This window comes from Bufo gargarizans, chromosome 4 (assembly GCF_014858855.1).
Source record: "Bufo gargarizans isolate SCDJY-AF-19 chromosome 4, ASM1485885v1, whole genome shotgun sequence".
NCBI classification, from domain to species: domain Eukaryota; kingdom Metazoa; phylum Chordata; class Amphibia; order Anura; family Bufonidae; genus Bufo; species Bufo gargarizans.
Genome location: NC_058083.1, coordinates 67117137 through 67144638, shown reverse-complemented (window position 1 = coordinate 67144638; position 27502 = coordinate 67117137). Strand labels below are relative to the sequence as shown.

Sequence of the window (27502 nt, the reverse complement as noted above, 5' to 3'; positions counted from 1 at the left end):
CGCACATTGCACTGACTGCACTTATACCAGGTGTAGTACCGCACATTACACTGACTGCACTTATACCGGGTGTAGTACCGCACATAACACTGACTGCACTTATACCGGGTGTAGTACCGCACATAACACTGACTGCACTTATACCAGGTGTAGTACCACACATTACACTGACTGCACTTATACCAGGTGTAGTACCGCACATAACACTGACTGCACTTATACCAGGTGTAGTACCACACATAACACTGACTGCACTTATACCAGGTGTAGTACCACACATTACACTGACTGCACTTATACCAGGTGTAGTACCAGACATAACAGTGGGAGGACACAGCTCCCTCACCCTCATTGTTATATTAGGGAGGAGCTGCCATTTCCCTCCTCTCAGTGACATGGAGGAAGAGGAAATGAGATCTTGTGCAGTGACTTGTTTGAAGTTTAGCAGCCGCCTCCATCACAGTTGAGGTGTGGACATGGAGCTGCAGGCAGAGCTGCTGGTGTTTGCCAACTGGAGCACCCTGGCGGTGTGCATGGTGGTGAAGTTCCCCCAGATCCTGTCAGTCATGGCTGCCAAGTCTGCAGAGGGGCTGAGCCTGGGCAGTGTGCTGCTGGAGGTGACAGGGTAAGATGTGTCAGCACCCTGCATGCCCCGATACAGTGCCTAATTTGCCCCCATTAGCTCTTTACCGTGCATGTTTTGTCTTTATTAACTCTTTATGCTGCCTGCTCTTTGCCCATTAACTCTTTAAGTCACCTGCTTTAACTCCTCGCTGCCTGCACTACATTAACACTTTATGCCAGGCATCCTCAAACTGCGTCCCTCCAGCTGTTGCAAAACTACAACTCCCAGCATGCCCGAACAGGTATCAGCCTACAGCAGGGCATTGTGGGAGTTGTAGTTTTACAACAGCTGGAGGGCCGCAGTTTGAGGATGCCTGCTTTATGCCATTTGCTCTGTAAGCAGTTGCCTCTGAATCCATTAACCCAAACTTTCCTTGTAGCAAAAACCTTCTAGCAGTTTGCAATGAAGGTCCAGATGGCTGTTACCAGTTGGGAGTGTGTCCTTGCACAGTCTCACACTATCCAATCTGTGCTGCCAGTGTCAGACTGGTACAGGGACACCTCCAGCTGGTAACACCCAGCAAAGTGCCAGTAATTCATTCAGAACTTCTAGCAGGAGTAATAAAGGAATGGTACAACCTGAATAGAGGCTCCAGAAGTTTTATTACACAGGGAATACAGGTAGTTACAACAGGTCCTCGTTAAGCCTGTGACACTTCCTGTGGTTGTGAGCCTTTAGTAATATAGAAGAAAACGACATACAAGGCAATTCCCCAATATACCTGTATAATGAGAATCCTCCGTTTATGAGAGAGTGAGACTGAATAATGGAGGGATGTAGTCCTCCTTCTGTAGTGCAGCGTCTGACGGGCTGAGCTTCCCTGTACACATACCGTCATTTATCTTAGGGAATTGCTTTTTATGCGACTTCCTTTTATTAGCATTACATTACACAGCGCTGCAGAATAATTTAATTTGTGGAACGGCCATATGGAGTTGCAAAACAATACGGTCGTGTGCATGGCCCAATAGCAATGAATGGGTCAGTGTGCCATACGTAAAAACGGCAGACTGCACATGGATGGAAAGTATGGTCTGAGGCTAGGGCTACACGTGAGTGGTTGCAGAAAAGTCGCACGACAATTTTTATAATGATAGTCTATGGTGTCGCACTGCGACACGACAGTCGCAAAAAATAATCCAAGATGGGTTTTTCTGCTACTGTCCGGTTTCAATATGTTGCAGTGCAACCCCATAGACTATCATTATGCGACTTATTGTCGTGTAGCCCTAGCCTAATACTGGCGTCCTGTGCGGAAAAGGGAACGTTGAGCCCCTTCCGGTATTGAGACTCGTGTGTGACTGTAACTACTGCACCCACTGATAAAAATGTATTTTAGAATGAATTATGATAATGGCTACCTACACTTGCGTTGTTTTTTTCCGGTATTGAGATCTGGCAGAGGATGTTAATAGCGGGAAAAAAAACGTTACTGTTTAGTCCTCATGCATTCTGAATGGAAGGAGATCCGTTCAGGAGGCATCAGGATGTCTTCTGTTCTGGCAGCATTCTGTCTTGTCACCGGAAACAAAACCGATGCAAGCTGCGTGTCTGGTCATAAAAACTGAAAGAAAAAAAAGATACGGATTCGTCACTGAAAACAATGTAAGGAGGCTAAAAAAACGAATGCGTCACCCATTGACTTTCAATGTATTTTTAGTGATGGATCCATTTTTTTTCCGTTTTGATTTCTCACAACTGCATCCTAATAGAATGGATGCATCCTGATGCAAAATCAAAACAGATCAGTTTAATTTACACCAACCTATACTGGCTCCAATGGGTAACCACTGTGCACATTACTATAGAATCTACACAGGGCACCTGTGTGAAGTTGGCACCCCATGTTCTTAAATTTCAAAAAGAAATACACCATTCGTTTGTGCTGCCTTTGTGCTGGTTTGTGCTGCAAAAATGAACGTTTGCGCCGCTTTGGTTTCCGAGATATTGCGCTCGATTTGCTGAAACCCCGCCCACTTTCCACCCCATGTTCTTAAATTTCCAAAAGAAATACACCATTCGTTTGTGCTGCGTTTGTGCTGGTTTGTGCCGCAAAAATGAACGTTTGTGCCGGTTCGGTTCCTGAGATATAGCGCGTTAGATTTTTATGAAGCCCCGCCCACTTTCCACCCCATGTTCTTAAATTTCCAAAAGAAATACACCATTCGTTTGTGCTGCGTTTGTGCTGCGTTTGTGCTGCAAAAATTAACGTTTGCGCCGCTTTGGTTTCCGAGATATTGCCACTTGATTTGCTGAAACCCCGCCCACTTTCCACCCCATGTTTTTAAATTTCAAAAATAAATACACCATTCGTTTGTGCTAGTTTGTGCTGCAAAAATGAACGTTTGCGCCGCTTTGGTTTCCGAGATATTGCGTGCTTGATTTGCTGAAACCCCTCCCACTTTCCACCCCATGTTTTTAACCCTTACTCTAGACCCCCCAGGTGTGCTGCAGCTTGCCCCCCTCCTGCCCCCTTTCACAACTTTTTTTGGGGCACAAGCATATTATATATTTTTTTTCTGCGTACTCTGACTGTGGCCGGGACTCTTAGGCCTCTTTCACACGGGCGTCATGTTTTTTGCCCGGATAAGAGGCGGGTGCGTTGCGGGAAAATGCGCGATTTTTCTGCGCGAGTGCAAAACATTGTCATGCGTTTTGCACTCGCGTGAGAAAAATCGCGCATGTTTGGTACCCAAACCCGAACTTCTTCACAGAAGTTCGGGCTTGGGATTGATGTTCTGAAGATTGTATTATTTTCCCTTATAACATGGTTATAAGGGAAAATAATAGCATTCTGAATACAGAATGCTTAGTATAATAGTGCTGGAAGGGTTAAAAATAATAAAAAAGTTAACTCACCTTCTCCTCTTGTTAGCGTAGATGCCGGTCTGTTCTTTAGCTGTGGACTGAATGACCTGAGGTGATGTCAGATCACATGCTCCAATCACATGGTCCATCACCATGGTGATGGAGCATGTGATCTGACGTCATCAAAGGTCCTTCAGCCCACAGCTAAAGAACAGACCGGCATCTACCCGAACAAGAGGAGAAGGTGAGTTAACTTTTTTATTATTTTTAACCCTTCCAGCACTATTATACTAAGCATTCTGTATATAGAATGCTATTATTTTCCCTTATAACCATGTTATAAGGGAAAATAATACAGTGAATAGACTGTCACCTAGAACCCATGCGTGAAAATCGCACCGCATCCGCACTTGCTTGCGGATGCATGCGATTTTCACGCAACCCCATTCATTTCTATAGGGCCTGCGTTACGTGAAAAACGCACAAAGAGGAGCATGCTGCGATTTTCACGCAACGCACAAGTGATGCGTGAAAATCACCGCTCGTGTGCACAGTCCCATAGAAATGAATGGGTCAGGATTCAGTGCGGGTGCAGTGCGTTCACCGCACGCATCGCACCCGCACAGAAAACTCGCCCGTGTGAAAGGGGCCTTAGCGTCACTGTTAGCGCATCGCACGCCCCACCGCTGATCAACTTCGGACGGTTGATCAGCGAGTTTGAAATCACATTTTTGGGCCTTTTTTTTTTTTTTGTCTGTAAGGTTTAGGGTAAGTTCCCGAACACCCGTCCCCCCACACACACGCACACCAAATAAAGTTTATCACACACTCCCCTATGGCCTGCCGGATGTTCTAGGCGGCATATGCCCAGCTTGCCTCCGAGTCCGAGAGCCCCAGTGAGGAAGAGGATAACCCCACTTTCCTTTTGTAATCCGCGTCCTCCTCATCATCTAGCAATGATGATGAGACCCCAAGGCGGCGGAGACGCCGCCAGGTGGAGCAAGGAGACCGCCATGCTAGGGACCCTGTGGCCCACACTAGTACGAGAAGCTCTGGGGCTCGTACTAGTTTTCCGGCCCACCAGTTAAGACCACCGGAGCCCCCTACCGGTGAACTTGTCTGGTATACCCCACAGCGTTTTGAGCCCGTGATTCCTGATTTTGTAGGCCAACCAGGAATCCAGATTTCCACAGTGGGCTTCACTGAATGCGACTACTTTAGTCTTTTTTTCAGTGACCCCTTTGTGAATCTGATGTTGGAGCAGACGAACCTGTACGCCCCACAGTTCATTGCTCAACATCCGGGCTCCTTTTTGGCTAGGCCCGGTAGCTGGACTCCGGTCTGTGCAGCCAAGATGAGGACGTTTTGGGGCCTCGTGCTGCATATGGGCCTAGTCAAGAAACCTAGTGTCAGGCATTACTGGAGTGGGGACGTCCTCTACCAGACCCCACTTTACAATTATGCAGATAATGCAGCATGTCCCCCCCAAGGTGATCCTGCCTATGACCGCCTGTACAAAATCCGGTCGGTCATCGATCACTTTGGGGCCAAATTTGTGCAGGTCTATGTACCTGGAAGGGAAGTCGCGGTTGATGAGTCTCTCATTGCTTTCAAGGGGAGACTCATTATCCGCCAGTATGTTCCCTCTAAGCGTGAAGCTGTACAAACTTTGTGAGAGTACCTCAGGGTGCACTTACAAGTTTCGTGTGTACGAGGGGCGAGATTCCCGTATTTAACCCCCAGAAGGTTCCCCCACTCTGGGTGTTAGCAGGAAACTTGTGTGGGACCTTATGCACCCACTGCTAGATAAGGGCTACCACCTGCACGTGGATAACTTTTATACTAGTATCCCCATAGTTTTATATCCGATTGTCAGTGACTAAAATGGGGAAGGGGAACATAAATTTAGTACTCCATGGAAGTGTGGTACTCCTTGAAGCAACCAATAATGCAGAGGCCCAGATGATCGGGGCACGTGTCACACTGAGTAGTGGTGTCCTTCCGTATCCCCCTCCTGTGACATACTCTGCACCTTTTTTGGGTCCGCCCTTCTTTCCAGTATGGGGGACCACACCTGGAAAGTGTTGGCCAGGGACGATCCGGGCGCCTCCAGTTCCCGAGGTACTCTGGCCTGCTCTTTCCCGGTCAGAAAAGATCAGGTCCTTGAGGACTGCCTCATAGAACTGAAGGAATGTCCCTGTGTTGCCAGCACTCCGGGACAGCACAAAAGAGTTGTACAAGGCAACCTGCACCAAGCAGACCGCAACTTTTTTATACCATGCCCGGGTTTTGCGCATGGCGTTATATGGCTCGAGGACTTGATCAGGGAGATTAACTCCTCCCATATATCGATTGTAGTCGACGATGCAATCAGGCTTGAGGACCGTTGCTGCGGTACCTCGCACAGGGACAGGGGTGATGCCGTTACCGTGAATTGTGGACAGCATAAGGACATCACTCTTGATGACCAGCAACAGATTTCCACTGGTAAGTGCACGGGTCGCACCCCTAGGGATAGGTACCTGGAGGGGGTGGCCAGGGAGGCCGCGTTGATTTTTCCGCACAGTCCCACAAGCGAACGTGGATCTGGCGGCAAGAGACTGGAACAAGGGGATACTAGTATAAAAGTTATCCACGCAAAGGTGGTAACCCTTATTTAGCAGTGGGTGCATAAGGTCCCACACAAGTTTCCCGCTAACACCCAGAGTGGGGGGACATTCTGGGGGTTGAATACGGGAATCTCGCCCCTCGTACACACGAAACTTGTAAGTGCACCCTGAGGTACTCTCACAAAGTTTGTACAGCTTCACGCCATACCTCGCCCGCTTAGAGGGAACATACTGGCGGATAATGAGTCTCCCCTTGAAAGCAATGAGAGACTCATCAACCGCGACTTCCCTTCCAGGTACATAGACCTGCACAAATTTGGCCCCAAAGTGATCGATGACCGACCTGATTTTGTACAGGCGGTCATAGGCAGGATCACCTTCGGGGGGACATGCTGCATTATCTGCATAATTGTAAAGTGGGGTCTGGTAGAGGACATCCCCACTCCAGTAATGCCTGACACTAGGTTTCTTGACTAGGCCCATATGCAGCACGAGGCCCCAAAACGTCCTCATCTTGGCTGCACAGACCGGAGTCCAGCCACCGGGCCTAGCCAAAAAGGAGCCCGGATGTTGAGCAATGAACTGTGGGGCGTACAGGTTCGTCTGCTCCAACATCAGATTCACAAAGGGGTCACTGAAAAAAAGACTAAAGTAGTATTCAGTGAAGCCCACTGTGGAAATCTGGATTCCTGGTTGGCCTACAAAATCAGGAATCACGGGCTCATAACGCTCTGGGGTATACCAGACAAGTTCACAAGTTCCGGTGGTCTTAACTGGTGGGCCGGAAAACTAGTACGAGCCCCAGAGCTTCTCGTACTAGTGTGGGCCACAGGGTCCCTAGCATGGCGGTCTACTTGCTCCACCTGGCGGCGTCTCCGCCGCCTTGGGGTCTCATCATCATTGCTAGATGTTGAGGAGGACGCGGATGACAAAAGGAAAGAGGGGTTATCCTCGTCCTCACTGGGGCTCTCGGACTCGGAGGCAAGCTGGGCATATGCCGCCTAGAACATCCGGCAGGCCATAGGGGAGTGTGTGATAAACTTTATTTGGTGTGCGTGTGTGTGGGGGGACGGGTGTTTGGGAACTTACTCTAAACCTTACAGACAAAAAAAATAAAAAAAGGCCCAAAAATGTGATTTTATTTTATTTTTTTAAATTCAAACTCGCTGATCAACCGTCCGAAGTTGATCAGCGGTGGGGCGTGCGATGCGCTAACAGTGACGCTAAGAGTCCCGGCCACAGTCAGCGTACGCAGAAAAAAAAATATAATATGCTTGTGCCCCAAAAAAAGTTGTGAAAGGAGGCGGGGGGGGGGGGGGGGCAAGCTGCAGCACACCTGGGGGGTCTAGAGTCAGGGTTAAAAACATGGGGTGGAAAGTGGGAGGGGTTTCATCAAATCAAGCACGCAATATCTCGGAAACCAAAGCGCCGCAAACGTTCATTTTTGCGGCACAAACCAGCACAAGCGCAGCACAAACGAATGGTGTATTTCTTTTTGAAATTTGAAAACATGGGGTGGAAAGTGGGCGGGGTTTCAGCAAATCAAGCGCGCAATATCTCGGAAACCAAAGCGGCGCAAACGTTAATTTTTGCAGCACAAACGAATGGTGTATTTCTTTTTGAAATTTAAGAACATGGGGTGGAAAATGGGCGGGGCTTCATAAAAATCTAACGCGCTATATCTCAGGAACCGAACAGGCACAAACGTTCATTTTTGCGGCACAAACGCAGCACAAACGAATGGTGTATTTCTTTTTTAAATTTAAGAACATGGGGTGCCAACTTCACACAGGTACACAGGGCCTGCGTCAGCACCCAGCAAACCGGGGCCCACTGAGGTCTATTCTGATGATAGCTGTACGGGAAATCCCCCAGTGTTACTGAACAGTCAGGACTATAGTTTGGCTTAGGAGTCCCTGCTCTGACTCATATATATATATATAGATAGATAGATAGATACAAAAATTGGACTGCACTCCAAGTAATTCGTGAAGAAAATCTGTGTTTATTCACCCATCTTGTGACAAAGCGACGTTTCGGCTCCAACTGAGCCTTTCTCAAGCATTGGTGAACAGTGCATAGCAGGTATATAAAGGCGTAACCCATGTACAATCAATAAAATCACATAATTGGTACTTTACAAATGATAACTGTATATAATACATACATGTGCAAAAACCACACATTATTTATGTTACATCAAGTGACATGTGCTTAATCAAATGACACAAAGTCTGAATTGTGTCATATCACAAAGAAATACCAAAGAATACATGATTGTTTGCACCAGTAGCTAATTAACGTATCATTAATATATTAGCTAGAATGATAACCATGTGCAGCAATACAAGGGATTAATGAATTTTACCCTGATAGCAGGATGGAAACCCCATATACTGTAGCGCCGATCGGCGCGTCCTGTGCAGTCCAGTGCGCATGTTCCAGCCTGCCCGCGTCATTAGTAAAGGACACATTCAAGCACTAGGCAGCCGCCTGCTGATGACATCGGCCGCATATTAGTGACGTCCATCGATGTCAGCAAAAGGCCGCGCCTGCGCAATGTTCTCATCGCCATGTAACCACCATATTGTTTAAGGGAATCCTGTCGGGAATGATCTTTATTATATATATAAATGTCTAATACACATACTGTAATATCAGTTGCTGTGGTCGCTTACCACAATATAGCAGGTGGGATGCGTCATCATCTTTGCTCAAAATGACAAACGCACCTCCAATGATCTCACATAGGCGCCCGACGCGTCAGTGTCGTTGCCCCTGTGGGATCTTACCCAGCTTTGTTAAGCAACTGTGAGGGTACTCCTCATTATAACAGAACGTTGTCCACATAAGAGCAATATAAGAGGAATTAGATCCCTTTCCCATTGTTACATGTTTCGGCTGGATGGAATACACGTCTGGACCGCACAAAAATATAAAATAATATAGATCAAACTAAAATAGTAGATCAAACTAGAGTAGTTTATTCTGGGGCTTATCATCCACTCTCAGGTTCATCCATCTTCCAAAGTATCCTCGGTATCAGATTTGTCTAAAAAGACAATAAGAAATGTGTTAGTGACTGTGTAAAACAAAATTGTGTTTAAAATATTTTAGTTTTTTCTATATAAAACCAATGTTTCAGTACTACACACAGGATAATACGCAGAATGCATACATGGTACATAAGGGCAAACCGCTGTCCTCACGTAATCCCACCATATCTATAATCAATGTTTAAACCTGCAGGATGAAGGCTTTTTAGAGTTTGGATCCACTGCATTTCCTTTTTCTTTAATAAAGCTATCCGGTCGCCACCTCTCCGTGGCATTGGAACATGGTCTATGATCCAGCACCTAAGGTCTTTTTCTTTGTGTTTAAATAGCCCAAAGTGTCTTGGGACTGGTAGATCCTTGCGGCCCTTCCTAATTGTATGACGGTGATTATTTAATCTGGTTTTCAGATCTGTGGATGTTTCTCCCACATACAATATTTCACATGGACAGGATAGCACATAGATAACAAATGAGGTATCGCAGGTTAGATGGAATTTAATGGGGAATACTTGTCCCGTCTCAGGGTGTACAAATGTCTTGGATCTCCGAATCAGCCCACAATTGACACAATGTGGACACGGGTAGCACCCCGTGCCCAATGGTGCCAATGTGGTCTGTAGCACCCTAGATTTAGGGCCCAAATCGGCCCTTACTAGTTGGTCTCTGATATTACGAGATCTACGGTAAGCGCACAGGGGAGAGGTTGCAAACTCAGGTATCTTTTTAAGGCAACTACCCAATATGGGCCAATGTCTTTTTATAATTTTGCTGATCGAGTCACTGTACTCTGTATACGTAGAGACAAACGTAATTTTGTCTGGTTTTTCCTTGTTGCCCTTGCCCTGTAATACAGTATCACGGTCCATGGTCAACACATTCTGTTTCTGATCTTGAAGTAATTTATTGGGATAGCCCCGTTGTCTAAATTTAGTGACCATGTTGTCTACCGTCTGTTCAAGGGCATCGCTGTTGGTAACGATGCGTTTAGCTCTTAAAAATTGTGATTGTGGGAGGTGTTTCACCATGCTGCGGGGGTGGCAGCTTTCGTACCTCAGTATCATGTTCCTATCTGTGGGTTTCGTATATAATGTTGTGGTAAGTTTACCATTAGAAATCACAACGTTAGTGTCAAGGAACTGAACTGAGGTATTAGAGTATGTCAAGGTGAATTGTAATTCGCCATCAATCCCATTGAGGTAATGGTGAAAGTCAGACAATTGTTCCTCCGTACCTGTCCAGATGAGGAAGATGTCGTCTATGTATCGCCACCAGCCCAAAAGATACTGGGCATGGTGGGACCCATAGACGACATCTTCCTCATACCGGCGCATAAATATGTTGGCATACGCGGGGGCCACGTTGGACCCCATCGCCACGCCGCGTTTTTGGACATAAAACGTGTCCCGGAAAAGAAAATAGTTGTGCTCCAATACTATCCTCAAGAGCGATATAACAAACGAGCTCGCCTCAGGCGTCATGGATGACGCATCCAACATACTTTGTACCGCCGTGATACCCTTATGATGGTTAATGGAGGTGTATAAGGACACCACATCAAATGATGCCAGAGTGATCTCATTAGTCATATCCAGGTTCACAGAATTAAGCTTCTTCAAAAAATCTGATGTGTCTCTGATGTAGGACTGCCCCCCTGTGGAAAAATTACGTAATACTCTGTCCAGGAAAATAGATATGTGACAGAACACTGAATCAGTGCCTGAAACAATGGGGCGCCCAGGTGGGTCCACCATTGTTTTATGCACTTTCGGCAGGACATAGATCACCGGAGTGATGGGGTGGGAGACCGTGAGGTATTCCCTAAGGCCCTCATCTATAATACCCGCTTGTGTTGCATCTGTCAGACAGTCATCAATTGTACGCATGATATTGAACTTAGGATCATAAGATATCTCACAATACACATTTTCATCATTAAGTTGCCTTAGGATCTCCTTAGTATATTTAGACGTATCGAGTACCACAACGGCACCGCCTTTATCGGCCGGTTTTATCGTGAGCTCGGTATCCCTCTTTAATTCCGTCAGTGCATGTATCTCGGCCGTAGTGAGATTGGGAAACCTGAAGCTCTCGTATTCGTATTTTTCGCCCTATAAGACGCACCGGCCCATAAGACGCACCTAGGTTTTTGGGGAGGAAAATAAGAAAAAAAAATTTTTTAACCAAAAGGTGGGTTTGGAACTAATGGTGGTCTGTGGATGGCACTATTACTGGGGATCTGTGGATGACGGACACTGTTATGGGGGGGATCTGTGGATGACGGACACTGTTATGGGGGGGATCTGTGGATGACTGACACTGTTATAGGGGGGATCTGTGGATGACGGACACTGTTATAGGGGGGATCTGTGGATGACGGACACTGTTATGGGGGGGATCTGTGGATGACGGACACTGTTATGGGGGGATCTGTGGATGACTGACACTGTTATGGGGGGGATCTGTGGATGACGGACACTGTTATGGGGGGGATCTGTGGATGACTGACACTGTTATAGGGGGGATCTGTGGATGACGGACACTGTTATGGGGGGGATCTGTGGATGACTGACACTGTTATAGGGGGGATCTGTGGATGACGGACACTGTTATGGGGGGGATCTGTGGATGACTGACACTGTTATAGGGGGGATCTGTGGATGACGGACACTGTTATGGGGGGGGGATCTGTGGATGACGGACACTGTTATGGGGGGATCTGTGGATGACGGACACTGTTATGGGGGGGATCTGTGGATGACGGACACTGTTATGGGGGGATCTGTGGATGACGGACACTGTTATGGGGGGATCTGTGGATGACGGACACTGTTATGGGGGGATCTGTGGATGACGGACACTGTTATGGGGGGATCTGTGGATGACGGACACTGTTATGGGGGGATCTGTGGATGACGGACACTGTTATGGGGGGATCTGTGGATGACGGACACTGTTATGGGGGGATCTGTGGATGACGGACACTGTTATGGGGGGGATCTGTGGATGACGGACACTGTTATGGGGGGATCTGTGGATGACGGACACTGTTATGGGGGGATCTGTGGATGACGGACACTGTTATGGGGGGATCTGTGGATGACGGACACTGTTATGGGGGGGATCTGTGGATGACGGACACTGTTATGGGGGGATCTGTGGATGACGGACACTGTTATGGGGGGGATCTGTGGATGACGGACACTGTTATGGGGGGGATCTGTGGATGACTGACACTGTTATGGGGGGGGATCTGTGGATGACTGACACTGTTATGGGGGGGGATCGGTGGATGACTGACACTGTTATGGGGGGATCTGTGGATGACTGACACTGTTACGGGGGGGGATCTGTGGATGACGGACACTGTTACGGGGGGGGATCTGTGGATGACGGACACTGTTACGGGGGGGATCTGTGGATGACGGACACTGTTACGGGGGGGGATCTGTGGATGACGGACACTGTTACGGGGGGGGGATCTGTGGATGACGGACACTGTTACGGGGGGGGATCTGTGGATGACGGACACTGTTACGGGGGGGGATCTGTGGATGACGGACACTGTTACGGGGGGGGGATCTGTGGATGACGGACACTGTTACGGGGGGGGGGGGATCTGTGGATGACGGACACTGTTATGGGGGATCTGTGGATGACGGACACTGTTATGGGGGGGGATCTGTGGATAACGGACACTGTTATGGGGGGGGATCTGTGGATGACGGACACTGTTATGGGGGGGGATCTGTGGATGACGGACACTGTTATGGGGGGGGATCTGTGGATGACGGACACTGTTATATATGTGCCATCCACAGACCCCCCAGCCCATAACAGTGCCATGCACAGACCCCCCTCAGCCCATAACAGTGCCATTCACAGATCCCCCCCCCTGTAACAGTGCCATCCACAGATCGCAATCCGAACCGCCCGCCGCCGCCATACAAATATAAGATGTCATATTGAATTAATAGTTATTAAACATGCCCCCCAACTTCTATTACTACCTTACATCCTAATCGCTTCTGTAAAATTCAGGCCGGCCGGCGCGTCTCACTGACGTCACTTGCCTGCGCCGCCTACTTCATTCATAAAGTAGGCGGCGCAGGGTGACACGAGTTACGCTGCCGCCCGCCCGGCCTGCCTGAATTCTACAGCAGCGATTAGGATGTAAGGTAATAATAGCAGTTGGGGGGCATGTTTAATAACTATTACTTGAATATGAGATCTTATGTTAGTATACCGGAGCGGCGGGGCGGTGCTATACTACACTGACTGCACCGCCCTGCCGCTATTGCCGGCCCCCAGCTCCTCCTCCCAGTCCCTCCCCGAGTCCCCGCTCTGCTCATAAATCGCAGCTTGCGATGTAAAACTGGCAGCATTTGCCCCATAAGACGCAGGGGCATTTCTCCCCCATTTTGGGGGAAGAAAAAGTGCGTCTTATGGGGCGAAAAATACAGAGTGTTTTTAAGTCTAATTTAGCCTCTATTTCTGAAATGTTTCTGCAGGGATTTGAACTCACAACCTTCTACATTAGAGGCAAGAACCTTAACCACTGAGCTATGCTAAACTGTGCTAGAAAAACCTCATAGTGTTAGGTATTCCTATACAGCAAAAGTATAATTTTATATTTGTTTTAGTAATTGTAAAAAAATGTATGGCACAAAATAAGTGTAATTACTAAAAAAATAAAAATATAATATTCAGCATACTTCTGATATATATGAATTCATAATATGTGGGAAACTACTAGGTTTTTAGCCATAAGATATGTACAGCAGGTTTAGGCTCCATTCAGACGTCCGCAAATGGGTCCTCATCCGTTCTGCAATATCGGAAACGGGTGCGGACCCATTCATTATCAATGGGGCAGAACGGGATGTGGAGAGCACACTATGTGCTCTCGGCACTTCCGGAGCGCAGCCCCGAACTTCCAGGCTTCGGCCCTGATTTTCCAGGACGTTGCTCCGCAAAAAAAGTAGAACACGTCCTATTCTTGTCCGCAATTGAGGACAAGAATAGGCAGTTCTATGGGGGTGCCGGCCGGGTGTATTGCGGATCCGCAATACACCACGGACGTGTGAATGGACCCTGACATGAAGCTCTATAGCCCAGAGGTTAAGGTTCTTGACTTTATGTAGAAGGCTGTGAGTTCGAATCCCAGCATAATAATTTCAAAAACAGACGCTAAATAAAACTTTAGACCTTTTAATTTGTGTAACTATTATTTTATGTTGGGAAAGGTGGCAACCCTAACAGAACCCCTGCTCCCCGGTGACCCCCATTATAGTTATGTCTACGGAGATGTGTGGGGGCTCATTTGAGGGAAATCTGTCTTTTTTTACAATACCATTTTCGGGTGTGTATGACTTGATCACTTTTTATTCCATTTTCTTGGGAGATAAAGTGATTATAAAGGGTAATTTTGGTGTATGGATCTGTATAATTCCGGTATAGAAGCCAGATTATAATATCGGCATTAACAACGCAAGTGTGAAACAGGCCTGATTCTGCAGAGACCAGGCGTGGACACGTTTCATACGCTATGTGTCTCTCCTTAGGTTTCTGGTATTTCTGAGGTACCACATGTACTATGAATACCCAATGGAGACTTACCTGGAGTATCCCATCCTAATCGCACAAGGTAAGTGCTGTACACCAGGGATGCTCAACCTGTGGCTCTATAGCTGTTGTAAAACTGCAACTCCCACCATGCCCTGCTGTAGGCTGTCCGTGCATGCTGGGAGTTGTAGTTTTGCAACAGCTGGAGGGCCGCTGAGGTCCATTTCATTGATCAATGGGGGTCTCCGCTTCCCCAGACTCCCACCGTTCAAATTTTTTGACATCACTATGACATGACAAAGGTTACGTTAAAAAAAAAAAAAAAAAAAAATTATGGGTAACTTTAAAGCCCAGACTTCACTTTTATATGTATGGAATGGGATCTTGTGTGCGATCACGGTGCAAATTTGTGTGCAATATGTGGCATGCGATAGTTGTAAGTAGGGGGTCAGTTGGTTTACGTGACTCATGCAATGTCATGAAGTCCCACATGCACTATTGTACTGTGTCTTTAAGGCCATGCACATGTCGTTAAGGCCAAGTTCACAGGCCAGTTATGCCTCATTTACACCTCAGTGTACGGTCAGTGATTTCCATCAGTGATTTTGAGCCAAAACCAGGTGTGGCTCTAAACACAGAACAGGAGCAGATCTTTTCCTTAGGCCTCATGCACACAAACATATTTTCTTTCCGTGTCCGTTCCGTTTTTTTTTTTTGCGGACCCGTTCATTTCAATGGGTCCGCAAAAAACAAAATGGAAGGTACTCCGTGTGCATTCCGTTTCCGTATATCCGTTCAGCTAAAGGATAGAACTTGTCCTATTATTGTCCGCATTACGGACAAGGATAGGACTGTTCGATTCTGCAAAATACGGAATGCACACGGACGTCATCCGTATTTTTTGCAGATCCGTTTTTTGCGGACCGCAAAATACATACAGTCGTGTGCAAGAGGCCTTATACCTTATGTCTGTGGAGGCCCCAGTCCTGGTTTTAGCTCCCAATCACTGATAGAAATCACTGACCAAAACACTGATGTGTGAATGAAGCTTTATTTCCATCAGTTAGGCCTCATGTACACGACCATTTGTATTTTGCAGTCCGCAAAAAATACGGATGATGTCCGTATTTTGCGGAACAGAACAGCTGACCCCTAATAGAACAGTCCTATCCTTGTACGTAATGCGGACAATAATAGGACATGTTCTGATTTTTTTTGGGCGGAACAGAAATACGGACATACGGAAACGGAATGCACATGGAGTACCTTCCGTTTTTTTTGCGGACCCGTTGAAATAAATAGTTCCATATACGGACCGCAAAAAAAAATGGAACGGACACGGAAAGAAAATACGTTTGTGTGCATGAGCCCTAATTGTGAGCCAAAATCGCATACGGGTCAAAAACAAACACAGAGCAGGAGCAGATCTTTCCCTTATACCTGATCTGAGTAAATTCACTACTGGTTTTGGCTCGCAATCACTGATGGAAATAACTGACCAAATAACTGATGTGTGAACTCAGCCTAAGGGCTCAGGCACATATGTATTTTGCGGTCTGCAAAACATGGACCCAGAAAAAAAAAAAAAACGGGTAACTTCCGTGTTGCATGCATTTTTTTTCAGCGAAACGGACAAGTTCTAGTTTTTTGTTGCAGACGCGGTGCTTCTACTCTTCATCCTCCACTACAGCGGCAGTGTGCGCAGCGCTTTGACCTACTCCGGGATGTATCCTTTCTGCTATCTACCAGTGGAGATGACCACATAGACATAGCAGGTGGATCACAGGCCTGTTCCATCACCACCTCAATAATTCATAGCTGATGGTGATGATGGACCGGCGCCCCGATCCCTAAAAATCTGTAACCCTGAGCTCATTCTGTACATCAGGCCAATGACGCATTTCAGCAAATCATTGTTTGCATATCTTAACTGCAGATTAGGTTTTTCGGTCTCTGGAACACGTTGGTCTTGAAGAAATGGATAATAGACATAGCCCTGGTGAGTACGATGACGACCTATGATATGAAACAGTGCCACACTAGTCTACAGGTCGTCTGTTGTATTGCAGCTCAACTAAATTGAGGTGAACGTGGCTGAGCGGCCATGCCACACATTACCTGTAGTAATACTGAACAACCCCTTTAAGGACACTATTTTAGCTCTGGGTAGGATTATTATTTGCCCTCTGTCTGATGAGATGTTCCTTGGAGATTCTGGTCCATGAGGACAAGATTGCATCACACGGCGGCTGCAGATTTGTCAGTGCTTTCTTGGATTAGCACACCAGGTCCTCTTCTCCGGCCACCTGCACACGTGGCGGAGATTTCCTGCAGACAGATGATGAGCTCAGGAGAAAAAAAAAAAAAAAAGATTACTCGCCTCCGGTGGTGATTTCCTTGCTCCCATCACAGTCCGTGTACAGTCCGGCCTCCTGTGAAGATGTCTCGTCCTATGTGACTGCTGCAACGGTCACCTAATGGCAGACGTCATAGCAGAAGGTCAGGTTGTGCAGAGACTGGCATGGGAGCAGGCAGGAGAGCCGATATCATAGAAAATGTCTATCCTTGTCTGCAATTACGGACAAGAATAGGACATTTTCTATATTTTTTGCAGGCCCGCAGAACAGAACTATGGATGTGGGACTCATTCATATGGTTGTGTGAATGCAGCCCAAGTATGGAAAATTTCCGCCCAGCTGGCGCTGTATTATAAAGCGGATTTTCCTGCAGGAGGCCTAAGGGTTTCTATTCATTTTAATACAGCCAGCTGTCAAGTATACAGCCTGGGAGAAAATGGGCAATAAGGGCTCATGCACACAACCGGATGTATTTTGTGGTCCGCAAAACACGGATCTGCACAAAAAAATGATGACATCCATGTTATTTGTGGATCCAATGTAACAATGCCTGTCCTTGTCCGCAAAATGGACAAGAATAGGACATGTTCTGTTTTTTTTTTTTTTTTTTTGCGGAACGGACATGCGTACATGGAAAACAGCTAAGCAAGCTTGCATCTTGCGAGTTGTAGTTTTGCCACAGCTGGAGTGCCGAAGGTTAGCCATCACAGACCTAGCCTGAGGATAGGTCATCATCAATAAAAAATAAAAATAAAAAAAATAAGTAGAACACCCCTTTAAATAGGATATAGTAAAAAAAAAAAGTGGTTTCATTGAAATCTGTAATTAAGGCTAGTTTCACAATGGCGCTAAAATCAGAGGAGCAGCCTGTCGGAGTTCATCGTATACTGCATAGCCCAAAGGGGGTGGAGCACTGCCAGGCTCCATTGACTATAATGGGACCTAGCAGGGGTCCGGCGTGTTTCGTCAGCTCAATACCTCTGCAAGCAGCATTTTTTTATATATATTTTTTTTTGTCAGGCCAAATCCTGACCCTTATGCCGGAAACGGGCCGGATCCCATTATAGTCAATGGGCTCTATCGGGGGAAAGGTAGTATCCAGCTATGAATAGCGATGAGTGTTTACAAGTTCGGCGTACAAGGTTCGGGTTATCTAAGAATTTCGTTATGGATTCCTCTACCACGGACGATAAACCCGAAACTTGTACATTGAACTTCAAAACCGAAGTTCGCTCATCCCTAGCTATGAAGATTTTAGCGCTAATGTGAAACTAAGATCTAAATCCATTCACCTTACCCCGAGTCAATCTGTAGTGTCAGACATTATGTGAATTTTGGGGTGAAAATAGCGTATATTTAGCAATCCCCTGCCAATAATTGAGTAGTAGGAGATATTGTGTATCCGGATCCTATATTTTGTTAGGTAGTTGTTACAATCTTTACAGTAATATTCTGTCTTGCAGAATTTATGTACTTTGATCAGTGCATCAAGCAAGTTCCTCCAGCTCCAGCATCTATGGCGCACGCAGGACTCCGGACAAGCTAGCGCACTGACCTGGGGCATGGCGACTTATACCTGTGCTAGTACGTCACCTTTCATTTTGTGACATTATTACTTGTGGTTTTTCTTTTTATATGTGTTTTTTAGGAGCACAAACTCCACAGCCGGATGTTACATGTTGGCAAATAAGAATTTTTAAAACTCCCAACAAACAGTTTTTTTTGGTCAGTTGGTGTTTTTTCGAATCACAGCATGCCCGGGTGTGTCTTTTTTTTGTTTTCCCATGAACTTCACTATATAGATTAAAAAGTGAAGTTTTTTTTTTTGTGGTTAAAAGCTCCAGGCGTTAGGCTTCATTCACTTCACCGTTCAGCCTTTCCGTTCTCCTGCTCCGTTTAGGAGCAGGAGAACGGAAAGGATGGATTCGGCACATAACTGAGCCAAACGGAGCCCTTAGGCCCCCTAGACTATAATGGGGTCCGTTATGTTTCCGCTCAGAAGATGATTTTGAAGCGGAGACAAAAGTCCTGCATGCACAACTTTTATCTCCGCTTCAAAACCATCTTCTGAGCGGAAACATAACGGACCCCATTATAGTCTATGGGGTCCTAAGGGCTCCGTTTGGCTCAGTTATGTGCCTTTCCGTCCTCTCGCTTCTCCTGCTCCTAAACGGAGCAGGAGAACGGAAAGGCTGAACGGTGATGTGAATGAAGCCTAAGGCCTCATGCACACGACCGTTGTGTGCATCCGTGGCCGTTGTGCCGGTTTCAGTTTTTTTTCGCGGACCCATTGACTTTCAATGGGTCCGTGGAAAAATCGGAAAATGCACCATTTGGCAGCCGCATCCGTGATCCGTTTTTCCTGGCCGTGAAAAAAAATAGGACCTGTCCTATTTTTTTCACGGCCAATGGTTCACGGACCCATTCAAGTCAATGGGTCCGTGAAAAAACACGGATGCACACAAGATTGTGATCCGTGTCCGTTTTTTCCTATCATTTCAATGGCAAACTTGACTTAGATTTATTATATTTTTTTCATGTCCGTGGATCCTCCAAAAATCAAGGAAGACCCACGGACGAAAAAACGGTCACGGATCACGGACCTACGGACCATGTTTTTGCGGACCTTAAAAAAAAACGGTTGTGTGCATGAGGCCTTAGCTGAAGGCCTGTATGAATTATGAAGTGCAGGGCACACAAGCTTATATTTTTTTATTTATTTTTTGCTCCTTGCATTTTTATTCTTTAGGTGTGTGTGATGTTTTCTTTTGTCTTTCTTTTCACAAATGGAGCATGGGGGAGCTCTGCATTATTTCAGGAATAAGGGAAAAATGCCATCAAGAAAACACTAGTAGGCAAACACACAATTTGCAAAAAATGGCCCCCGAAAAAACACAAAAACAGCAAAAAAAAATGCAGGAGGCAAAAAGTGAGTGTGGAAGCAGCCTAAATAGTTACTAGAGTCCAGACAACAAACCAGTTACAGAAATATAGCAGGAATGTTAGAAAAGGCCTCCATGCTCTGTATTCATAGCTTTATTCTTTATTTGCAGCAAGGATCTTTACAACGGTGATGACCACAGGAGACATTGCAGGTACGTCACAGCACAGGCGGATGGTAAAGAAAGTGGCCTTGGCACAGCACTGACGGGCATGGTGGACGCACTGAAGCTCCGTGATTGTTTTAGCATGAAATCACTAGATTGCTACTGCTCATCGGTATAAGACCACTTTCACACGTGGCGGATCGGCTCCGAGTGCGTTCAGTGAAACTCGCACCATTCTGCAAGCCAGTTCAGTCAGTTTTGTCTGCGATTGCGTTCAGTTTTTTTCCACGAGCGTGATAAAAAAAACCCCGAAGGTTGACAAACAACATCTCTTAGCAACCGTCAGTGAAAAACGTATTGTATCCGCACTTGCTTCCGGATATACAGTGCGTTTTTAACTGACGCCCCATTCACTTCTATGGGGCCAGGGCTGCGTGAAAAAACGCATGAATATAGAACCTGCTGCGTTTAACGCAACGCAGAACTGATGCATGAAAAAAAAACCGCTCATGTACACAGAACCATGAAAACAAATGGGTCAGGATTCAGTGCGGGTGCAATGTGTTCACGTCACGCATCGCACCTGCATGGAAAACTCGCTCGTGTGAAAGGGGCCTAAAGCCTCATGCACACCAGATCTTTTGGTGCCTGTCCGGAGAATATCACTGCAGATCCTATTCAGGTCTGTTTTTGGAGATTAGAATAACCATTGCAATGGATGACCGCAGGAAAAATGGCAGAATGCACCCGGGCTCTGTCTGTTTTTGCAGATTGAAAATCGGACGCATTGGTGTGAATGAGCGCCGAGACAGACCTATCAGGAGAGCTTAATAACGCATTGCTTTTCTGGCTGCCCCTTTAAGTAATGCAATGATTTCTCCTTTCAGTTCTCGTGCGGTTCATTGTGATGTTCGTTCTCAACTGCTGGGTGGTGCTCGCCATCCTGAAATACAGGAAGAAGCCGGCTGACGAGAAGAAGGAGGACTGAGGGGTCACGTCAGGAACTGCAGCCTACAGTATAGGGACTATTTATGATTAAGCCACTTATCACAGGTCAATGAATTATATCTTCACTTTTGGGGAACCATTATTTTTACAGCAAATAGGGGGAATCGCTTGCATAGCTATTCCCTAAATCTCTTCAGCATCACTCCCAGGGTGAGGTAAGAGAACAGGGAAGCCCTTCTCGCTGTATCCTGCTGACGTATCATGCATTGTGTTGTACAGATTTGGGGCCTGTAGCTACCTCCGATTTATCTAGAGAATCATGATGGACAGGTCACGAGTCTAAGGGCTCATTCACACGACCGTATCAATGAGTCCGCATCCATTCCGCAACTTTAACCCATTCATTTCAATGGAGCTGCAAAAGATGCAGACAGCACACCTGTATACTTCCGTTCTGCGGATATAGAGCATGTCCTATTCTTTTATGCAATTGCAGACAAGAATTGGCATTTTCTATGATGGCAGCGGCATGTGCGGTCTGTAAATTGCAGAACGCACACGGGCCGCAATCTGTCTTTTACGGATCTGCAAAATACTATAGTCGTGTGATCGTAGCCTAATACTGCCTCAGGGACGTTGCTGCTGGTTAGGGGGCCCATGCACATGGCAGTGCCAAGTGTCCTGTCTGATTGTGGGGTTTAGTTTTATCCGTATTATCTCACATTCCTGCGCGGTTTCTTCTGTGTCGTTATTCTCTGTTACACATACAGCTGCGTTCAAAATAATAGCAGTCTGTTTAAAAATGTGAATAAAGCTCAAAATCCTTTTAATAGCCTTTATTTCCATACACACAAATGCATTGGGAACACTACACATTCTATTCCAAATCAAAATGTGAAGAAAAATATCAAATTTGTGTTGTTCCCCTAAAAAAAATTAAGAAAAGTGAATATTAGACTGTTAAAAAAAAATAGCAGTGTTTGTATTCTTCTTTACAAACTCAAACATTCACTATATAAACTGAGAAATGTTTTGCTTTCCTTTGAATCACTTGATATTTAGTTGTATAACCGCTGTTTCTGAGAACTGCTGGACATCTGGGTTGCATGGAGTCAACGATGGCCCCTGTGACCAGGTATTCCAGCCCAGGGTGATTGGACTACATTCCACAGTTCTTCTCTTTCTTGGTTTTGCCTCAGAAACTGCATTTTTGATGTCACCCCACAAGTTTTCTATTGGATTAAGATTCGGGGATTGGGCTGGCCGCTCCATAACGTCAATCATGTTGGTCTGGAACCAAGATGTTGCACGTTTACTGGTGTGTGTTGGGGTCGTTGTCTTGTTGGAACACCCATTTCAAGGGCATTTCCTCTTCAGCATAAGGCAGCATGACCTCTTCCAGTATTCTGATATATTCACACTGACCCATGAGGAAATACTGTGTCGGGGGTTTTATAATTGTGGGATCACCTATGTGCAGATTGTGTAACCTTATTGCTGATATTATTATCTGTGATTTGATTTCCACATTGTACTGGTACATGTTGTTACATTTTCAGCCTGAATTAAATGATTGAACAACAAACTGATCCCTAGTAGAAAAGAAGAGAAAAATCCGGCTCGCTTCAGATGAAGTATAATAGGACCCACATACCTCAGAGGTCTGAAACGCGTAGATTGTTTCATGTACACCTGTTTACGGATTTTACTTCGCTGGAATAAAAGCTATTATACTTCATCTGAAGCGAGACAGATTTTTCTCTTCTTTTCTACTTTGGATTTTACCGCACCCAGGGCGGCATCCGTGCACCTCAGGTGATTCTACCACTGCAGGTGAGAGCTGCCTTACAATCTTCTACAAACTGATCCCTGGTATGCAATAAATAGGCCCAACACCGTAGTATGAGAAACATCCCCATATCATGATGCTTGCGCCACCATGCTTTACAGTGTACTGTGGTCCGAATTCAGTGTTTGGGGGTCGTCCGACAAACTGTCTCCGGCCACTAGACCCAAAAAGAACTTTCATCAGTCCACAAAACGTCTCTTAAGACCGGCCAATGTGCTCTTTGGCAAATTGTAACCTCTTCAGCACACGAACGTTCAATTTTTTTGCGGTCCGCAAAAAACGGAAGCCGCCCGTGAGCCTTTCGCAATTTACGGAACGGGCGGCCCATTGTTGACATGCCTATTCTTGTCCGCAAAATGGACAATAATAGGACATGCTATTATTTTTTTTTGTGGGGCCTCGGAAAGGAGCAACAGATGCGGACAGCACACTGAGTGCTGTCCGCATCTTTAGCGGCCCCATTGAAGTGAATGGGTCCGCACCCGAGCCACAAAAACTGCAGCTCGGATGCAGACCCGAAAAACAGTCTTGTGCATGAGGCCTAAATCTGCACTGTGTGCAGCCACCCTAAGGCCTCTTGCACACAAATGTATTTTCCATCTGTGTCCGTTCCTTTTGCGGACCATATACGGAACCATTCATTTCAATGGGTCCGCAAAAGAACGGAAGGTACTCCGTGTGCATTCCATTTCCGTATTTCTGTTCCGGAAAAAAATAGAACATGTCCTATTATTGTCCGCATTACGGACAAGGATAGGGCTGTTCTATCAGGGGCCAGCTGATCCATTCCGTGAAAAAAAGGAATGCACAGAGATGTCGTCCATATTTTTTGTGGGCCGCTAAATACATACGGTCGTGTGCAAGAGGCCTAAGGATGTGTTCACATCTCTGTCCTGATCCAACATAGATACCGACTGTCGGCCAGAGAAAAAACACTGCATGGAGCGGTAGTCAAAACCAGACATTTATACCGGAAAGTGTCCGGATCCTATTACAGTCAATGCCTTATCTGGTGAACTCCGGCAGTCTGGTCGCCGTAGATGTAAATCGGTCCTAAGGCCTCATAACGAGTGCATTTTAGTGTCTGAACTATAACCACAAATGCTTATCTGGATCAATCATTATGATGCTGTCAGTTTGGGTGACTGGACCCTCTGTCAGGGCAGGATCGGCAGATGTAATGCAGGCAACGACACTTCTCTAGCCCGTTCTTGACCAGGGTACACACAAAGTTCTACGGTGCCAGTTTGGCACAGGTGGAAATTTAACTACTTACCGCACAAGTTGCTGGTCGTTTACTTGCAGCATTGTCTAATTAGAGCAGGTATCAGAAGCAGGACCTTTATGGGGTCATCTGGCAACGTGGACGGCGTTAGGATCCCTCAAACCAGGTGTGTTGTAGTGCAGCTCTGCCTCATTCACATCAATGGAGTGGAGCTGCAATACCAGGCCCAACCCATAGACAGGTGTGGCGCTGTTTCTGCAATGAAGCAGCCGTATTTATGTAATCCTAGAAATAAGTGGGGCACACCACTGCAAGTTGACATTCTCCCAAATCACCACATGGTTATGGATCCGGTTGTATTATGTCTTCTATAGCCATGACAGATCCGTCTTGAACACCATTGGATCAGTTTTCTATTGTGTCAGAGGGAACAGATCCGTCCCCATTGACTTACATTGTGCGTCAGGACGGATCAGTCTTACTCTGCACCACATCACCGACAGAAAAATGCTGCTTGCAGCGTTATTCTGTCCGCAATGGGAACGCAACGCATTTTGGCGACCCCATTGACAATGAATGGGGAGAAACTGAGGCATCGCGCCCCCCCCTCCCCACCTATTGAGATCCTATGATAGATCTCAATAGCGGAAAGGGAAAGCGCAGGTGTGAAAGTAACCTTACACGTCATATGAGAACACAATGAGATTCTCTACTGTCACTGTATTAACAATCCAGAAAATATATCACACTGAGGAGGGACGGTGGATGTAATGGCGCAGACCGTGCGCTACATGAAATAACCTGCTGATTTACTGGCGAGTGTTTGTTCACATGATGCATCTGGATCTTCCTGTACACGGCTGGGAGGAAAGAGTTCTTTACAGTAAAGGCGGCCACACACATTTAATAGCTGTAGGCCAGTCCTTCAGCACTCCAGAGGTTGTGAAACTACAATTCCCATCATACTCCATTCTTTTCTATGGGAGTTATGAGAAGAGCAGAGAAAGTGTGCATGCTGGGAGTTGTAGTTCCACGACACCTGGAGTGCCAGAGGTTGCCTACCACTGGAGTATGGGGTGAGGGGAGAAAGCTGCTGGCAGACAGTCTCCACTTTTCCCATTAACGCTTAGCTCAAGTCAAAACAGAAGCTCAGGTTTGGTCGGAGGCCCGTCCCGTACAGCGGCTCTGTGCGCCACGTACCTGCTCTTCAGTCTTCTCTAGGCACGGCATTAGGGCTCATGCACACTGCGTGACCGCTCAGAGCGAGACAGAAGGCGATACGGCACCGCGTGACCCCTCAGAGCGAGACAGAAGGCAATACGGCACCGCGTGACCCCTCAGAGCGAGACAGAAGGCACTGCGTGACCGCTCAGAGCGAGACAGAAGGCACTGCGTGACCGCTCAGAGCGAGACAGAAGGCACTGCGTGACCGCTCAGAGCGAGACAGAAGGCACTGCGTGACCGCTCAGAGCGAGACAGAAGGCACTGCGTGACCGCTCAGAGCGAGACAGAAGGCACTGCGTGACCGCTCAGAGCGAGACAGAAGGCACTGCGTGACCGCTCAGAGCGAGACAGAAGGCACTGCGTGACTGCTCAGAGCGAGACAGAAGGCACTGCGTGACCGCTCAGAGCGAGACAGAAGGCAATACGGCACTGTGTGACCGCTCAGAGCGAGACAGAAGGCAATACGGCACTGGGTGACCGCTCAGAGCGAGACATAAGGCACTGCGTGACTGCTCAGAGCGAGACAGAAGGCAATACGGCACTGTGTGACCGCTCAGAGCGAGACAGAAGGCAATACAGCACTGCGTGACCTCTCAGAGCGAGACATGAGGCAATACGGCACTGCGTGACCGCTCAGAGAGACATGAGGCAATACGGCACTGCTTGACCGCTCAGCGAGAGACATGAGGCAATACGGCACTGCTTGACCGCTCAGAGAGAGACATAAGGCAATACGGCACCGCGTGACCGCTCAGAGAGAGACATGAGGCACCGCGTGACCGCTCAGAGAGAGACATGAGGCAATACGGCACTGCGTGACCGCTCAGAGAGAGACATGAGGCACCGCGTGACCGCTCAGAGCAAGACATAAGGCACTGCGTGACTGCTCAGAGCGAGACAGAAGGCAATACGGCACTGTGTGACCGCTCAGAGCGAGACAGAAGGCAATACGGCACTGGGTGACCGCTCAGAGCGAGACAGAAGGCAATACGGCACTGGGTGACCGCTCAGAGCGAGACATGAGGCAATACGGCACTGCGTGACCGCTCAGAGAGAGACATGAGGCAATACGGCACTGCTTGACCGCTCAGCGAGAGACATGAGGCACTGCGTGACCGCTCAGAGAGAGACATAAGGCAATACGGCACCGCGTGACCGCTCAGAGAGAGACATGAGGCACCGCGTGACCGCTCAGAGAGAGACATGAGGCACCGCGTGACCGCTCAGAGAGAGACATGAGGCACCGCGTGACCGCTCAGAGAGAGACATGAGGCACTGCGTGACCGCTCAGAGAGAGACATACGGCACCGCGTGACCGCTCAGAGAGAGACATAAGGCAATACGGCACTGCGTGAACGCTCAGAGAGAGACATGAGGCAATACAGCACTGCATGACCGCTCAGTACATTAAACAGGAAGTGACAGCTCAAAGCACATTATAAGAAACATAAGGATCTGCGTGACAGCTCAGAGCAAGACATAAGGCAATACAGCAATGTGTGACCGCCCAGTACATTAAACAGGAAGTGACAGCTCAGAGCACATTATAAGAGACAGGAGGCATGCGTGACAGCTCAGAGCACATTATAAGAGACACGAGGCATTACGTGACAGCTCAGAGCGCATTATAAGAAACATAAGGACCTGCGTGACAGCTCAGAGCACATTATAAGAGACAGGAGGCATGCGTGACAGCTCAGAGCGCATTATAAGAGACATAGGGACCTGTGTGACAGCTCAGAGAGCATTATAAGAGACAGGAGGCACTGTGTGAAAGCTCAGAGAGCATTATAAGAGACAGGAGGACCTGTGTGACAGCTCAGAGCACATTATAAGAGACAGGAGGCATGCGTGACAGCTCAGAGCGCATTATAAGAGACAGGAGGACCTGTGTGACAGCTCAGAGTGCATTATAAGAGACAGGAGGCATGCGTGACAGCTCAGAGCGCATTATAAGAGACAGGAGGACCTGTGTGACAGCTCAGAGTGCATTATAAGAGACAGGAGGCATGTGTGACAGCTCAGAGCGCATTATAAGAGACAGGAGGCATGCGTGACAGCTCAGAGAGCATTATAAGAGACAGGAGGACCTGTGTGACAGCTCAGAGCGCATTATAAGAGACAGGAGGCATGTGTGACAGCTCAGAGCGCATTATAAGAGACAGGAGGTATGTGTGACAGCTCAGAGAGCA

At 47.1% G+C, this 27502-nt stretch overlaps 1 protein-coding gene across 1 annotated transcript; it reads left to right on the top strand.

Moving 5' to 3' along the window:
* Positions 1-406: 406 nt before the first annotated feature.
* SLC66A3 (solute carrier family 66 member 3) lies at positions 407-21842 on the top strand. Its single transcript, XM_044292210.1, has 7 exons — positions 407-625; positions 14660-14742; positions 16317-16386; positions 16602-16659; positions 18481-18601; positions 20071-20112; positions 20952-21842. Exons 1-7 carry the CDS (start codon positions 477-479, stop codon positions 21050-21052), a joined length of 624 nt encoding a protein of 207 aa, XP_044148145.1. The 5' UTR covers positions 407-476; the 3' UTR covers positions 21053-21842.
* The last annotated feature ends 5660 nt before the right edge of the window (positions 21843-27502 follow it).

What these genes read in the sequence shown, in the direction of transcription:
- SLC66A3 (XM_044292210.1), top strand. Translation starts at nt 477, where the DNA reads ATGGAGCTGCAGGCAGAGCTGCTGGTGTTTGCCAACTGGAGCACCCTG. An exon ending in GTGCTGCTGGAGGTGACAGG is followed by an intron (nt 626 to 14,659) that starts GTAAGATGTGTC and finishes GTCTCTCCTTAG; the next exon opens with GTTTCTGGTATTTCTGAGGT. An exon ending in GACCACAGGAGACATTGCAG is followed by an intron (nt 20,113 to 20,951) that starts GTACGTCACAGC and finishes TTCTCCTTTCAG; the next exon opens with TTCTCGTGCGGTTCATTGTG.